This window comes from Eleutherodactylus coqui, chromosome 5, assembly GCF_035609145.1.
Source record: "Eleutherodactylus coqui strain aEleCoq1 chromosome 5, aEleCoq1.hap1, whole genome shotgun sequence".
NCBI lineage: Eukaryota > Metazoa > Chordata > Amphibia > Anura > Eleutherodactylidae > Eleutherodactylus > Eleutherodactylus coqui.
Window position 1 is genome coordinate 85,210,558 of NC_089841.1, and position 18,078 is coordinate 85,228,635.

General features: G+C 42.8%; 1 protein-coding gene across 1 annotated transcript in view; it reads left to right on the forward strand.

The window, feature by feature from the left end:
• The window catches only part of CWC27 (CWC27 spliceosome associated cyclophilin), a 181,149-nt gene that overhangs the window by 21,782 nt on the left and 141,289 nt on the right, over positions 1-18,078 (forward strand). Inside the window, exons 7-9 of the mRNA XM_066602791.1 lie at positions 711-780; positions 4,231-4,310; positions 8,800-8,839. Of these exons, the coding sequence (XP_066458888.1) occupies positions 711-780; positions 4,231-4,310; positions 8,800-8,839 (190 nt within the window). The remainder of the gene's footprint in view (positions 1-710; positions 781-4,230; positions 4,311-8,799; positions 8,840-18,078) is intronic.

Sequence of the window (18,078 nt, forward strand, 5' to 3'; positions counted from 1 at the left end):
ATGTAAGTCACTCACAAACCCATTCACACATGCACAGATGGACAGGTCATCATTAGTTGACAGAGGGGCTAGGATTCATAGGAGACCCCGGGCAACTGTAACGGTTCGGTTGTACCCACCAAACCATTCAAAACAAACTGTTGAATGGCATGGAACTTATTTATAAAGTGATTTTCCACGACTGTGCATGGTCGATGATCAATTAAAGCAGCAGGTTTAGAAGGCTTTATTATTTATGGATTTAGGGTTGGAGAGTGTTTGGAAGGGTTAAAACAAATGACAAATTCCCTTTAACCCTTTAAATGTCGAGCTTCCATGCCATGCAGAGAAAATGAGAAGTGAGCAGCATCACAAGTGTCTTCAATAAAATTGCATCCTGACGATGCCCATTCATTTACGGTAATCCAAAGTAGACAGACCAGCTGTTCTGTCTACTTCGGAGTAAATGAATGGGCATCGTCCGGATGCAATTTTATTGAAGACACTTGTGATGCTGCTCACTTCTCATTTTCTCTGCATGAACCTAATGGGATCATTGGAGTCTGGTCCCCTTTCTGGTGAAGTCTTGCATCATTAATACAGTTGCCTCCCACTGATGTGGTAGTTTGGTAGTGCCGCTGTGACTTCTCTTTATTCTGAGCTTCCATTCCAATCTCTGATTTTACAAATCACAAAGACTTAGTACATCTAACAATAATTATTCTTGACAGAAACTTCAATTTGCTTTCTTTTGGAGAAGAAGCAGAAGAGGAGGAGGAAGAGGTTAATAAAGTCAGTGAGGTAATCTCAGTTCTCCCTTACAAATGAATGGGTTTATGCTGGATTAAAGAAACATTACTTTATATCATCTGTTATTTCCATGCAGATTTAGCTGATCATGCTAATGCCGAGATATCCGTACACTTCTGTTCTACGAGGGGTTACCCAAAAGCTGTGTGGGCAGGTGTGTTGGAATGATGGAAGAACCAGTCACCTGTTTGCCCACACAGCGCTTAGTGTTTAGCAATTTTTGACAAAGAACAGCATGACACCCTTGCCTTACCCTCCGTATTCACTTGATCTCGCTCTGTGCAACTTTTTTCTACAAATGTGTGAAGCCTAATTTTGCCACAAAAACAACACTTTACTAATTTACCCAGACTTCTTTCTTGATGCTGTTAAGGTTGTGCATCTGGGACCTGTAGTTCTACAGGCTTCCTTGTGCACACCTTCACAGGTAGGGGTTAACTGAGCTGGCTGGGTGTGGTATTCTCCACCATCCAATCCCCCAGGTCTGCTGCAGATAAATACCAGCAAACTCTTGTGAGAGATTGCTGGTCATTTTAGTTCTTCACTGTTAATCCCACTCAGAGCTGGTGTGGTGCATGCTTGTCTGTAGTGTCTCTCTCCTCCCCTGAGGACGGTCTGGACACCTGCTGTCCCTTCCCTCCTTGCGTTTTGGGGTGCGTGCGTTGTGTATTGTGTGGTACGATGACCACACAAGTGCAGGCGGTCCGCAGGTTTCTCCCTATCTCTGGGCAGGTGTGGCCCCAGATATCTGATGTACTATGTGTGTGTCAGATGGGTGATACCTGACACTTTCCATATGTCAGCACGGTGGCTGACTTCCTATTCCCCTGGTGTGAGGATACTTGGTCTGGCTATGGTTTACCATCTGTATGCATCCGAGCTCTGGGTGGGGTTCCCGTTATATGTTGTATGCACAACCATGTATGTTGGTGTGAACAGTGACGTGTTATGTCTGTGCAGGTGGCTAGACTTGTGCTTTATATGCAGTCCTGTTCTGTGTTCAGTGTGTTCACAGTGTTGTGTCCTACGTGTGTTTTGTGTACTTCTCCAGGCTCATAATCGGGGATAGCTTGGTTCCAGGAGAAGCAGGACGGCAGAGGTCACTGTTTTTTTTCTTTGTCCGTAAAGGACTCTTCATACAGCAGTGGGGCTGTCCTTATCGAGACGATTACCCTGCTTTTAGGCCGGCGTTCCTCGCTTTCCGTGGTTAGTAAGGGACAGGGGTCCTTCTATCTTGCCTGGAGAGGTGTAGTTTTATAAATGCAAATACTATATGTGTGTTTGCGGGTTTTAAAAGGACACACGCTTGCATCTGTTCTGAGGAATGGCGCTTTAGTGCGCCGAGCAGGCGTAACAGATGCACATAGCTTATTTCCTACATATCTGCATTCAATCCCCTATGTCATGCATGCGTTATTCCAGTACTAGGCGCCATCTTCCATGGAAGTCGAGTTCCCGCCCACTTCTCTCCCAGTCGTCTATGTGAATTATTACAATCTGTGACCATAATAGGTCTGTAGAGAGAGACAAGACTGTATGAGTGCTAAGACAGGAAGTGATATTGTTTGATAGACATAGACAGGAGGCCATTATTTGGAGCAGGAGGAGGTATCACACATGCCTACAGTTCTGTTATCTGGCATGGTAATGTTGACGTCAAGTGTCGCATAATATACAAGAGCTTAATAAATAAAGGTGATCTGTCTGTTAACTAGGACTGGTCATATATCATGATTCTCAGGTTATAGCAAAAGTCATAGCAGTCTGCTAGGTCCATTGTATTACAGCTTTAACAGCCCCCCCCCCCCCAACCCCACCCCTTCCCAACTTATAATGGGGTCCATCAGGATTTAGTTGAAGTTTGTCATTTTAACGGTAAGAAAATCACTGTTTGCTGCACTATTCCTGCGGTCAAATCTGAAGGAATTGCCAACAACCAAATCACATGTTGTTTTAAACTTTAACATAATATGTAAAGCCAAAAAATGACAAATGTCCATCCAGTTCAGCCCATCCCCCTCCCACTTCCCCGGGGGGAAGGCAAAAAACCCCCAAGGAGGTAGAAGCCAATTTTCCCTATCAAAGGGAAAAAGTTCCTTCCTGACTCCAATCTGGTAATCTGAATAATCACCAACCCTTCTGAAGTTATTAATGATTATAACATATAATATTGTGTCGCTCAAGAAAGGCATCCAGGCCCCTCTTGTACTCTTTTATCGAGTTCGCCATCACCACATCTTCAGGCAAGGAGTTCCATAGTCTCACTGTTCTTAGGCCTCATGTCCACTAGCTAAATGGAATTGCGGATTCCGCAGCGGATTCTGCCCATAGGGAATCATTGGACATCCGCGGTCCATTAAATTGATTTTGCACCCGCGGATGGCATTTTAAAAGAATTGCGTCTTTCACGCGCGGGAGAAAAAACGCGGCATGCTCCATTTTGCTGCGGATCGTCAACATTGCTATCATATTGATAGCAATGTGTGCGGATATCTGCATGCAAAAAAATACCATTTAAAGGAAATCCGCGGCAGATTCTGCGCGGATTGTATTTTTCTAGTGGACATGAGGCCTTACAGTAAGGAACCCCCTTCTATGTTGGTGATGAAACTTTCTTTCCTCTAGACATAGAGGGCGCCCCCTTGTTACAGTCACAGTTCTTGGTATAGATGATGGGAGAGATCTCTGTATTGTCCCCTGATATATTCATACATAGTTATTAGGTCGCCCCCTAAGCCATCTTTTATCTAAACTGAGTAATCCCAATTTTGATAACCTCTCTATATGAGATTTTTCCAGCCCACTTGTGAGAATATGATTTTTGTTGATGATGTTAATACTTGGTAAGTGTTTCAGCCAGCAATAAGGGCCCAATCACGCACATGTATGCACTTTTCCCGCACATGTTGCATCCATATTCACTACATTTTTTTCACATAAAAAAACAACACAGGAGGACCCAATTGATAATCTAAGGTCTCCACATCATGCCAATCAATTGACAAGTAGTTGACAGCAAGCTAAGTGGAAAGGAGACCCCTAGTGGCCAGCACTTTAGTGTTTTTTTTTCAGTACAAAAGAAGTTATTTTGTGTAAATAAAGTAAAAAGCACTTTGCTAGTTATCACACTGGCTATCATATAATCACAAGCTATTTGAAATGTTAGTAACCATTGAAGGTAGTAATCCAGGGTCAAAAAAGATCTGCTGTTCTGGGATGCTGCACCACTCTTCTCCGTTGGTTGTGTCTGGTATTTCAGTTCATGCAAATAATGTCAAACTGCAGTACCAAGCCCGGCCCGTGGACCCTTTAAATGCAGTCTAGTGATATCCTCCAGCTTATATGGTATTAGTTTGGCTGCTGTAACAGGATAGAGTGTGTTGGATAACATTTCTCATGTAACTTCAAAATGAAAAGCTTTTGTTTTTACTTATTCTACAGACATTGAAAGGAAAAAGTAAAAGTAGTCATGATCTCCTTAAGGATGACCCTCGACTCAGCTCAGTTCCAGCTGTTGACAAGTAAGAAACCTTATTCTGTTAATGAAAGTGTTTTTGATGTAATTCTCTAGTCCACACGCCTTTCCATGTCCTACAACATTATTAGTACTATTGTAACAATTAAAGGGGTTGTCTGACGCTACATAATAAATGTAATTTGCTGCTTAAAATACTAAATGGAGATATACTGTACTTTTCGGTTCTGTGTTCCTGTCCCGGCCCCCTCCAGACACTCCATACTTCTAGATAGCATGCTCACATATGTAGGCTTTTGACATCTAAGCCACTAGCCTTAAAGGGGTTGTCCCACTAAAAATAATTTTTTTTTTAACAAGTGGCCATGTTATAAAACCCGCTGCAGCTTTTTCCAGTGGAATAACAGTAGTAAGTATGGTATATTTTGTTATTTTTAAAAAAGGTTTCTTTTTTAGTTGGACATCCCCTTTAATATTACCGGAAATGCCACTGGAGTAAGATATGTCAAATGGCTTAAGGGGGTTGTCCCATGAAAAATATTAGGGTGTTTTCACATCTGCGTCGGAACCTTCAACCGGAGGTTCTTTCACAGATACTGTTGGAAACACCGGAGGAAAAAGCTCTGCATAGAACACTTTCTTCCGTCCAAAAGCTGTATAATCAATGGGGTCCACGCACAGCTGTTTAAATCCTTCCAGAGATGGAACCTTTTGGCCGTGGGGAGATCCCAATACCCTTATTTCTATTTACATCAAACGCATAATTCTAAACATATTTTTTGTATTTACACTCAATAAAAAATGTTTCCATTCCCAAATATTCCAGGACTAATGTTAGAATAGCGCCACATGCTGTCTCTACTCTCTGTCCACCTGCAGTGATTGTTCTAGCTGCTCAGTCTTACTTCTCCCTTTGTTCCATTGGGTATGTGGAGGGATTTCGGGTGTGGTGAGCAGCTGCCTCTGAAGTTCCTGAGTCTTCTCTGATGTCAGAAGTGAAGTTGAGCAAGTGATAAGAGAGTGGGACAGCACTACTGCAGAGAAGCAAGACTGAGCATGTGTGACCACCTGGGAACATTTACAGTATATTCATTAATGATGGATTTGCTGCTGTTTTTTTTCTCTGCTGTGGAAGTTCTGCAGCAAATCTGCCCCCTTAGTCCAGCTTCACAGGGGCGGCTAAATCGTGCGAGATTTGTGCATTGCGAGACACATTAATATGAACCACATTCTTTTGAACATTGTTTTCAATGGGACCAGCAGCAGCATTGCACCACATGCTAGTTGAACGCAATGTGATGTCTCCTCTGACAGCCGCGGTGGAGGATCTCTGCATCCCTAAAGTGATGGAAGACTGTTTTGACATTAAAATGTCTCACATCCACGGGAATTTCACAAGGATGGCGAGCGCAATATCGGGGCGGGATTCATGGCCCCATATTGTGTTCGCCCGTGTGAAGTTAGCCTTACTGAGATGGACCAGACACAGAAAGGATCCTTAATAGAAACAGCCAGTGGCGCTATTATAACATAAGCTTTGGAATATCTGAGAATAGATAATTTTCTAATAATTGCAAACACAAAAAAATGTTTATAATTCTAAATCTAATTGGGCTGTATTTGGTTACATACAAGATTTTTCACAATACAACCCCTTTAACACATTTGTCACATCTCGGGCCATCTGTGCTCAAGATGCAAACATCAATCACATTGAAAGCCAAAAGCTTTACCGCATGTAAATTAATGGCGAACAGTCCTGTGGGCTAGTTGGTCTGCCTCCAGGCCGGACTATGTCCCCTAACATTGCTCCTCTTTGGCACTGTGACATGATGTCGTAGGATACGTCGGCGGCGCAGATCATAGATCAAGTGGGGGATTAGCAGCACTTGTGCCCACAAAAGGACCACATGATCTGCACATGCGCTGGCCCAGGATATCCTGGTGCATGCACGGTTCCTATGGGATGGTGTTAGGAGACCTACTCTGGTCTGGAGAAACGGTCCAGACCGCCCACCAAAGACAGTCGGGCCCACGTGCCGTAAATGTACATGCGGCGCGAGAAAAGTTTAAAACCATCTTTTTCAAGGTATGTGTCGAGCAAGATGTTTACAAAAAGGAGTACAATACTTCATTATTTACCAATATAGCCTGTTTTATGCACACAAAAGTAATGACGTGTCAGTTTATGCTGAGGATTTTCAGTGCAGATTCCCTCTCTTCAGATGAGGGGTTGAATTCTCCAGCAAAATCTTTGTATTACTTGCAGATATTAACCCCTTAACGCTACAGGGCATACAATTACGTCCTACAGGTCTGGGGTAAGTATGGAGGGGGATCACGGGTCGATCCCACTCCATACAATTCAGGTACTGGCTGTTTCTTACAGCCGACACCCGCACGCAACAGCTCTGATAAGCCGCACCGCTCATCAAAACTGTTAACCTGATAAATGCCCCGACCAATGTTCAAGGGTCCCGTACCCCTCCTGCGATGCGATCGCAGGCTGCCAAGCGATTGTCATGGCAGCCGGGGGCCTGTCAGATCGCAATGTGATGTAATGCTATGGCATGAGGAATCAGCGAATTGCAAGTTCTTCTCTTCTGTGAGAGCTAAAAAAAAGTAAGTAATAAGTTTTTAAAAGTTTTACTAATTATTAAAAGAAATAAAAGGTAATAAAAAACCTTTTGCCATAATTAATAAAAGAATCTAAATAATAAAACAAAAATGCATATTTGGTATCGCTGCGTCCGTAAAAGTCCGATCTATCAAAGTAATGTGTTAATTACACCGAACATTGAATGTCGTCAGAAAAAAAATACAGAGAGCCAGAATTGCACTTTTTTAGTCACCTCGTCTCCAAGAAAAAAATGCAATAAAAAACGCGATCAAAAAGTCATAAGTATTCCAAAATGGTAGCAATAGAAACTACAGGAAGTTCCGGGAAAAAATGAGCCTTTGTACAACTGTGTCGACAAAAAAGTAAAAAAGTTGTAGCTGTCAGAAGGTGGCGGCAGAAAATAATTTAAAAAAATTAAAGATCTTTGAAAAAAGATAAAAGTAGTACAGCAAAAAAAACTAAATCTGGTATTGTAGTATTTGTACTGACCCATAGAATAAGGTCATCAGATCATTTTTGTTGCAGTGTGCACGCCGTAGAAACAAGATGCACCCAAAGATGGCGGAATTTTGTTTTTCTGCCATTTTAATCCACTTAGAATTTTTTTTAAACGTTTTTCAGTACACTATAGGGTACAGTAAATGGTACCATTGAAAAATACAACTCGTCCCACAAAAAACAAGCCCACAGACCGCTACGCCGATAGATCAATAAAAGAGTTATGATTTTTTAAAAGGTGGGAAATAAAAACAAAAATGGGGAATAAAAAGGGCCGCGTCCTTAAGGGTTTAAAGGGGTATTCCTGTTTCATTGTGTTTGAATCGCTAAACAATGCAGTCGCCCATAAAATGTTTATTTCCAAAATGCTCCGTTCTCCAGATATGGCAGATATTGATTCCTCTGGTTGCTTTACTGTTCGTTGCCAGGGAAGCAGACCACCGCTTCTATGAAGTAAATAGCAGAGTTCACCGGTAGTTGGTGTCTGGATGGAAGACGCTCTGCTCTCTTCTGCTATTACTTTCCATAGAAGATGTGGTCTGTTTCCCTGGCAACAAACTGTAATAATCAGGGGACAGAGGAATCAATGTCTGCAATATCTGGAGAACTAAGCATTTTCAAAATAAACATCTTAACTGTGAATGCATTGTTTTGCGATTTCGAACACATTAAAGTAGGATTCTTGATATGGGAATAACCCCTTTAAGGCCGGTCTCATACAGATGCGTCAGATTCCGCATGTGAGGCCTCCATCGGAATCCTTCTCTGACCACTGCCGGCGACCCTACATACCTGTCATTTCGTTGCGCTCGCCGTCGGTCATGTGCAGTAGAGATTTTTTCTTTTAGGTATTTGCATTTCCTGCATGATTGCTAGGCAATGACGCGGGCACCCGCGGCCTATCCGTAATGTCAATTGCAGATGGGCCACGGGTTGGACAGCTTCCATTGACTTCAATTAAAGCCGTCCATGCGGAGTCCGCATGAAAATAGAACCTACTATGATTTTAAATCCGTTAGCGAAAATCGCAATCGCTATTCACTTATCTGAGCGGATATGGGAGCGTTCAATTTTCTCAGTGGGAGCAGAATCCCACGGATTATCCACACGGGTGACGATCACGGATTCCGGAAATGAAATCTGGTCGCGTGAGACCGGCCTAACACAGATTTTGTCACAGATCCATACTAAAATCTGCAATGTACTTGTCGCTATAGAAAATATGCTTTACTTTAACGTAACGTTTAGTGATTTAAATAAAAGCTAAGAACTTTATAAAAATCCACGGGGTCATTAGAGCCGTCATTTGTTTTTTTCTAAAGTCCTTCCATATTGACCTTCTCTACACAAAGGTACTAGTAATACCTGAGAGCTGCTAACGAGAAGAATCAGTGTAACACAAAACTCTGTTTTACAGCACAAAAGGCTCGGCACCACCAGACAGCGACAGTGATGAGGTAAGAGTAACATATTCTAAAATTACCATGGCAACACAGAGGATATGTATTTTGTCTGTTTGGCTAATGGTGGCACTGGAAAATTAAAATATGCACAATAGTTTTCTGTGGCGAAAAACGACTTCCTGCGCATTATTATATGAATAGACGCTGCAACTCGGGCCGATGAGATCTGTCTTTTGGAAATTCAGTTCATATAAAAAAAAAACTAATTTAATCCTCATGCTAGACATCCAGATCTAAAATCTGAATTTTCAAAAATTATATTGTAAAAATTATATTGTAAAATATTATTTTGTGTAGTGCTTCTGACTAGAGATGAGCGAGCATACTCGCTAAGGGCAATTACTCGATCGAGCATTGCCCTTAGCGAGTACCTGCCCGCTCGGAAGTAAAGATTCGGCTGCCGGCGACGGGGAAGAGCGGGGAGGAACAGAGGGGAGATCTCTCTCTCCCTTTCCCCTTAGAGCTTTCCCCAACTAAACCCCACAGTACTTCACCACCCACACTCTTAGGACCACCAGCAGCTCCACTTTACATTCACTTTCTTAGGTGGCAGCACTGAGAATCACAGTGATGTCTTCTAAACCCGCTCATATTACTCAATGCTTCTTTCTGTCGGGGTAGAATGTGTATCAGGGCTGGTACTCTTAGCAGTCTTGTCTAGCATGCAGCATGTCTGCTAGATAGAGGAAGGATTCTTTTCAACTTAATGCAACCATGTGGTGACAGGGATAGTCAAAAATGGCAACAAGATGGAAAAGTCCTGTCACCATTTGCAGCCCTGTAATACAATAAAATTGATGTTAGAATCCTACAGCAAGGCTATTTGACTGTAGCGGAATCTTGTGTTTAAAGAAAGATCTTTCATCGAAAGAATGTTCCCCCCAAAAAATCTTTCGTTCGTCAACTGCTGTCATTGAACTTGTATGGCCAGTCTGCACAGCTATGGCCAGTGTGTACTAAAATATGTATATTTGTGTGATGGATGTTCACTAGACGGTCATTCAATAGTCTGTTAGCAGTCTACTTCTCTGTAATGTTTATGGCCAGCTTTATATTTGTACATGCCTTTTGGGACTCCGTTATTTTGACATTGGTGGTTGACCATTTTTTCTTTCTCCATCACCTCTGCTGAGGTTTCGCTGTCAGTTCTAGTAATTTTTTGGTGCATTTGAAGGAGGCGATAAATAGGTTATAAATGTCTGATCACTGGGGGTCTCCCCATTGGTCACTAGAATGGGGGTCCCAAGTTTCAATGGAGCAGCACTTGAACATGCAACTTACCGCCCCATTAAATTTCTATAGTCTGATAGAAACAGCCGAGCAAGTTTGCAGTTCTTTTCACATTGTTCAAAATGCTGCTTATGGTCTGGAGAAGCCTCATAAGCCTAATAAGTGTGGAGCTGAAAATGATGCATGCGGGAAAAGGGAAATAGGATGGACTGGCTTAGAGGGAACCTGTCATCGGCTGACAGCCCCATAAGCTAAGTTATGGTGCTCATAGGGCAGGTTCCCATGAGCTTGACGGGGAATTTTTCATACTCGCCCTTCTCCCGATGCCCATGCTGTCAGCCTTGAAAGTCGTCACGGACTATGCCACCGGACTCAAAGCTCTAGGCTGTGCTTGCATACTCCCATTGATCTCTATGGGAGCGCACACACAAGCCGCAGCTTTGAGTCTGATGGCACGGTCCGTGCACAGACTTTTGGGATGGGCATTGAGAGGTGGTGGGTAACTATAAAACCTACTTCTGCGGGCTCCTGGGAATCTGTCTTAGATTATGGTGTTCATAGCTGGTAATTGGTTCCCTTCAACATTGAAGGACCGTGTACAGTGATACTTCTTAGCAATAAGCATCGAAAGGAGAAGTCCACCTCATCAAGGATTAAATGCATTTTAAACGAAAGGTGACTAAGTAGATTACAATCCAGAGATGACATTCTCTAAACCTTAAGCACATAGAATCTTTTAAGGAATTAAAAGGTTGAAAGACTGGAATACCGAGGCCCTGGAACAGAGCGAGTGTCACGGAAGTTTGCGGAAAACAATAAGGAGCTAAGGATAGAGTTTTGTAAGGCAGTTTTAAGTAATTATTGTTTAAAAGGGGTCTTCTAGGAACAGAGAAAAGTTTCAAAATTGCTTACTATGGTGGCAAACCATTAAAAAAAACGAACAACAAAACTATACTCTCCACACTCGATCCCCTCTGCTCCGTTTCTGTTGGTGGCGGGTCTCCATCTGGTCTTTATTACATGCTCTATGAGCCAGCAATCATGTTCCCAAACCCAGTGGCAACACTGGTTGCATCCGTCTGTCTTGTATCTGAATTCTGTGTGCAGCTTCAGACCCTTTGCTATACGCCTGTATCCCCAGAGACCCCTCTATAAGTGGGAGGTAGTGTTATACGCCTGTATCCCCAGAGGTTCCTCATAAGGAGGAGGTCGTGTTATGCACCTGTATCCCCAGAGGTCCCTAACACTGCCTCCGCCTTATAGAGGGGCCTCTGGGACTACAGGCGCACAACACTACCTCCCCCTTATAGAGGGGCCTCTGGGGATACAGGCACATAACACTACCTCCCCCTTATAGAGGGGTCTCTGGGGATACAGGTGCATAACACTGCCTCCCCCTTATAGAGGGGCCTCTGGGGATACAGGCACATAACACTACCTCCCCCTTATAGAGGGGCCTCTGGGGATACAGGTGCATAACACTACCTCCCCCTTATTGAGGGGCCTCTGGGGATACAGGCTCATAACACTACCTCCCCTTTATAGAGGGACCTAAGGAGATACAGGTGCATAACGCCCCTGCTACCTTGGGATCTCAAAATAACATATCCAATAGAAAGTTAATGCACCACAGACTAAGGGCTTAAACCCAGTGGTGATAGTTTTCTACAATGCGAGAGTGACTGAAAACACATGATTATGAAACCAATGATTTTCAATGGTTTCATACTCATTTGCCTTGTTTTTACTTAAGCCTCGCAGCGACAAGAAAAATCTGCCCATTATTCTCCAAGGGGCCGGCGGAAGCAGCCCCAGCCCCAGCCCCATTGAAACCTAATGAGTACACCGCGCTCCCCTGACACAGTTGTGACAGCTATGGTAGGGGACTCCTTCATCCCCGCGGGGATGAAGGAATACCTTTTGATAGCTGTCACAGCTGTGGCCGAGGTCCGTGATGCTATTCCATTGCTTTCAATGGGGCCGGCGCTGCTGCAGCCGCCTTGAAAGCAATGGAATGAAGGCCACCACCGCAGTGATGATTTTCGGGGAAGTGCTTGAAATATAAGCCCTTTAAAAAAAAATAAACATTAAGCTGGACTGCTCTAGGTGAGTTAATTTTTTTTTTTTTACAGCTAAAGGTGATTTTCAGGGAAGTTTATATTTCAAGCCCTTCCCCCGAAAATCATTACCGCTGTGGTGGCCTTCATTCCATTGCTTTGAATAGGTTTGCAGCGGCCCCATAGAAAACAATGGAATAGCATTGCGGACCTCTGCTGCAGTTGTGACAGCTGTGACAGGGAATTCCTTCATCCCTGTGGTCCCCGCAGGGGATGAAGGAATTCCCTGCTGTAGCTGTCACAGGATGTCCTTACTGCTGCCGAAAACGAAGACCACCAGGTGATCGGGTGAAGCAAACATATCCCTTTTTCTATGCTTTGCCACAACATTCATCTGCTTTAAAATTTCCTCTCTCCCTGGATAACCCCTTTAGACACTAAAGATCGAAAGTGATAAAACTTTGAATCCAACATATTCGATCCTTTTACCCGCCTACATCTGCCTTTGGAATGATTACCCCCATAGGATCTCGAGTCAATCCTTCTGAAGTTTGTGGATTTGGATGACTTTGATTTGATGTGTACTGCCCGATTTATCGGGAATATTATAATGAGCCTAGATTCCAGGACAACAGTTTGGGGATTGTAACGACTATTGTAATGCCTGTCACCCATGTTTTCCAAAAAGAGATATAAATTGGTTGTCTGGGGATAAAAAAAAAGTGCGTAACCAAAACATAAAAGAAAACCTACTCATCTCATCTTATCCAGTCCCAGTCACTCGTTTTACCCAATCCCCCTACTCTCTACTGCCGACAGCAGCAATGACATCCCAACAACAGGGATATGTGACTGCTGCAGCCAATCACCAGCTCACTTTATCTCACATGTCTCTTTGGGGAAACCCTTTTTACAAGAAGTAAAGAGAGGTGGGGGACCTGAGTACTGTCAGAACAAAATCGGTGGGAGCGGGTGGGTAAATGAAAGCAGGCTTGGCACGTTTCAACTTTTTATTTTTAAGACCGCCAAACGCATATAAACATTCTATAATCCTGAAATTTGCATGGTGCAGGCTCAGCAGCCGAATCCACTCCATAGCGGCAGCCACCAGTAACTGCTGCTATTCGAGTTAGCTCTGATCATGGCAGTTAACTGTTTGGATGCAGTGGTCAAAGCTGACTATGTCTCTAAGCAGTCAGTGGGTGAGCACCCTTTCCTGCGCCCCATCGATACCCCAATCAGGGGGTGGGGATGGGCTAGCATAGCAACCCAGAGTCTACTAAAGGCTCCCAGGGCTGCCACGACTAGATGCCTAGAAAGGCAACATTAAAGATCGCAAGTTCAAGTCTTCTGTGGGGGCTAAATGAAAGTGTAAAAAAAATATATAATTGTGTTAAAAGTTAATAAAAATCCTTTTCATATTTTTTTCCATTAAAAAAGCTAAACAATTTATAAAAAACACATCTCCGATGCACCGCTGCTTTTGCATTGAGAGGCCGGCTATCGCAGCAGCCGGCTACCTCTGCCGGATAGCACGAGATCTGTCATGATCTCGTGCTATCCCTATGACGTAAGGGTACGTCATTTTGTGGGAAGTACCCCGTTCCCATGACGTACCCTTACGTCATATGGAGGGAAGGGGTTAACTGCATGGTCAGTGCAGCAAGCTCGGAGATTTTCCGGGCGCGCCGCTCAAGGGGTTAATAAATACTAAAATTGCATTGTTGACTCATTTAAAAAACCTGCCCTCTGAGGCACGACATGGTAATAAAAACCTGCCACTCAAGGGGTTAAATGGTACCATTTAAAATATGCAACCCGTCCTGCAAAAAACAAGCCTTCATACGCCTATGTCAATGGAGGAAAAATTAAAAAGTTATGGCTCTTGAAAGGTGGAGATGAAAAAACAAAAATAAAAAAAGGGAAATGTGATTAAATCCCTGTTTGTTGTAGGTGTATAATTCCAGGAGGTGGCGCTAACACTGATTAACAGCCTTCCCTGTATAAGCTGTCAATCACTGTGTCAATCCATCCATCCATTGGACGTAAGCCAAAAGTGAACAGGATTTTAATTGTAACTCCTCTTAAAAAATTTTGAAATGTCATAGTGATGTGTCAAAAGTTTCGATCTCAAGGTGCTGAAACCCCCACTGATCACTAGAGCGAGCCAACTGAAGACCGGCTCATAGACTTTCTGTTGAGTCAATCTTCAACTAGCGAGTAGTGACAGCCCTCATAAGAACGCTTCAGCTGGCTCATTTTAGCGATTGGTGGTGGTTTCAGCAGCCAGACCCCAGTACTCAAAACTTTTGACTTATCCCTATGACCTGGCAAAAAAGTTTTGAAAGTGCAGATACATTTTAAATGAATACATTACAAGCAAATATTAATCAATGATCAAGCTGCTTAGTTCTTCAAGCTTTATAGTATGCCGGCTGCAAATCAAACCTATATTTGTTGTGACCAGGTCCCATTGAGGGGTTTGTACTGCTCTTCTAATGCCGTAGTGACTGCAATGGCTTTTCCCTGTTTTGCACCAAAGAGCAATTAGATTGAGTCCTCTTCAGATAGACGGGTTATATAAAGTTCAGCAGACTAGAACGAGGCTCTGTAAATAGTTGGAGAAGGAAGCCCCCGATTGCATATATAGCTGTCTATGGTACCGTATGAGATGAGCCTGCTATGGCGGATGTCATTAGACTGGCTGCCACCCACACACTACTTAGAAATAGTAGCATGAACTTTGGATACTCTCTTGTCCACAAGCTACATTGGTATATACTAGTACGCCAGCTGATGTCATGTCATATATATTTACAAACTGCTGAAATTAGTCCGAGGCCCGCCAGATAGATAAGTACTGCAATAGACGGAGCTATGCTGGAGGCTGACGCTCAATAACATGGAATAGGTGTCTTTATGAAGCCTCTTCTGACTGCATTTAGAATTCCTCAAGGCTCCAATCCGATTCGGAGACCATTCAAAAAATAGAACCTTTTATTAAAGATTTAATTTAATCATCTCTTGTTATATTGCTGTTCTCCTTTCTGCAGCGCTCAGGGGACTGGTCTGTGGGAGCCCTTTTATATTCTGAAATAGCCCAATTAGTATCTAATTATGAAATGAAAGACAGAGAGAGTTGTGAAAAGAATCTGTAATTTATATTTGGCAGGAACAGTATGTTTTTCTTGATTTTTAAATACAAGTTCAGACACGTGCTGATAGTGGGTTAATGAAGCAGCTCACACCGGAGCACGTACCAAATGTGCAGCACATGACCGTAGTGACTACAGAGGACCATCTTTTGTATGGTATGTCAACAAGCTCCGATATGTCATGTGTCCTCATCTGCTTTGTTTCAGCATGGACAAGGCAGAAACCTCATATTCAAGTGAGATCTAGGCTCCAGGACACGTTGCATATAACGCTGTATGAAGGCATATGCATAGTCCTATTAGGGCAGGTCCACCACGCAACCTACACATTTTGCCATAATTCTGCAACAAATCCGCACCTGTAACATATGGATTTTGCAACTTGTTTTACACCACTAGGTTGGAATGGGTGAAATGCACCTTCATCGTCCTAAACAGAAATTAACACGCTGCAGAGAAGTGTTGAGTGACTCGAAACAGTCAAACCCTGTTTCGGGTGAAACCTGCTATAAGTTCAGTTCAGCACGTACCCGAACCTCAAGCGGTTTGCCTGGGATGACCCCATTAAAATTCCTCTCTGTCCTTCCTCCTTCTGCTTCCTCTTCCTGTTGTCGAAGATTTGTTTGTACTAATTTGAACCGAACATTTTCTCCAAATTCAGCGAACCAATTGAACTTTTGAAAAGTTTGCCCATCAGTACTGCAGAGGTAAAAATTATCATTGCACTTCTATTTCCATGTGGAAAAACTCCACAACATGGGGATGAGATTCTTTACAGTGTACCTGACTTTTCACAATAAGCTGCTGTTATATGGTATGCTGTTGGGGTCCGAATTCAGTTAGACGTATATAGGCCGAGCTCGGAAATAACCTCCACCACAACAAGACTGGATGTGGTCTAAAGTTATCCTTCTTTTATTGACAGGCATCAGTTTTTATAGAGGCACATTCCTCAATTACAATAAGGTCGAATGCACACGGGCACACACGGATTTCGCATGGGAATCCTGCACAGAATCCGCCCGTACTGGCGACTCTGCGTATTTATGTCGTCTTTCTTCTGTACTGCAGATGTGCACATGTGCAGTATACATTTCTCAGCACCATCGCTAGGCGATGACGCAGAATCCGTGAAAGGCCACCGATCTGACAGCTTCCATTGGCTTCAATGCTCCGAAACACAAATCTGAATATGCAAGATAAAGAATTTAACATCTAAATCGCTGAACAGATTTCTCGCAGGCGCAGTAGAACCATATAGATTTGCTTCTCGGAACACGAATACAGGAATGTATAACGCTAAATATTTATGCAAAACATTTTATTAACATGCGAGAACAGCAAGGAACAAGTCATCTTTACACAACGGTCAGTCTGGATGCTGCATAGCTATCAGCTGCAGCTCTGGCCTCGGCTGTTCACTCAAGGCTTTTTGAAAAACTATTTATTATCAGTAATAATTCTCATTTTAAAGGAAAAATGAATGTAAATGAAAGAGGCATACAAGATGGCTACCTGATACAAAATGGCTACACATAGGATAGAACATGGAGTCATATTCATTTCACTAACACTGCTATGTGTGTATTAGGAATAACACTATATCTGGCTATTATATGAACTGCATATGACATTTTTCACTAGTTTTCCCCTCTGCGGGCTACATCTCAGATTTTTAGTCTTCTGTTAGCTGGTGGGAGGAGACTGCTGTTATTATGTCTCCCATACACCACGCTTAGGAGGGAAGCTAAACACAAGAACAAGGGAGCGCAGTCTGAGATTAGTTCGGAGAAAAGCAGAAGCAATGTCAAAAATATTATTTTACAGAAAGAATAGTAAATGCTTGGAGCAAACGTCCTGCAGATGTGGTTGGAAAATCAATAAATGACTTCACGCGTTCCTGGGATAGGAATATATCTATCCTAAAAGAGAATTAGAAAGGAAATATAAGGGCGGATTAGATTGACCACATTTTCTTTTTCTGCTGTCTGTATTCTATGTTTCACACTTAGAAGACTTCAGCTTCTGCTCCATAACTCTCAGTAGTGCACACACAGAAATAACAGCATTATGAAGGACATCATACAGCAGTACTGAACAGTGTGAATGTGGTTTTAGTAACTCTTCATACAGCAAATCGCTTGCTGTTAGCTGCAGCATTATGTCTGTGTGTGTCTTTTTGCTTCTCCCTCCCTTCTCCTTGACTACTAAGAGTAGTATGAGGCAACCTACCTTCCCCCTCAACCCCAAACATTTCCTATAATTTGTCTTGGTATCTCTGTTGCTAGAGATGGATTTCACATGACAACAGCAGTGGACAGCAAATTAGAAAATGGGGTGGACCCCCAGTCGCCAGTGTTTTGGCATTTTTCATTTAAAAAATTATTTAAGGTAAATTGGGCTGCTTTCATACCTGCGTTAGATCTCCGTTCAGGGTTTCCGTTTTTCTGCTCTGTTTTTGGAGGATAGAAACTGAAAGAATTCTGAAAAAAAGGGATCTTGGTTTTTTCCTATTGATTTTTCAATGAGACTGAAACCATGAACTGACCCCAATGCAGGTGTGAAAGTAGCCTAATTTGCCCTTTTACTAGCTATCGCACAAGCACGAGGTTTTAGAAAAATAACATAGTATGTAAAGCCGAAAAAACACATATGTCAATTAAGTTCAGCCTATTAACCTACAGTGTTGATTCAGAGGAAGACAAAAAAAACCCAATGAGGTAGAAGCCAATTTTCCCATTTAAGGGGGAAAAAATCCTTCCTGACTCCAATCTGGCAATCGGAATAATCC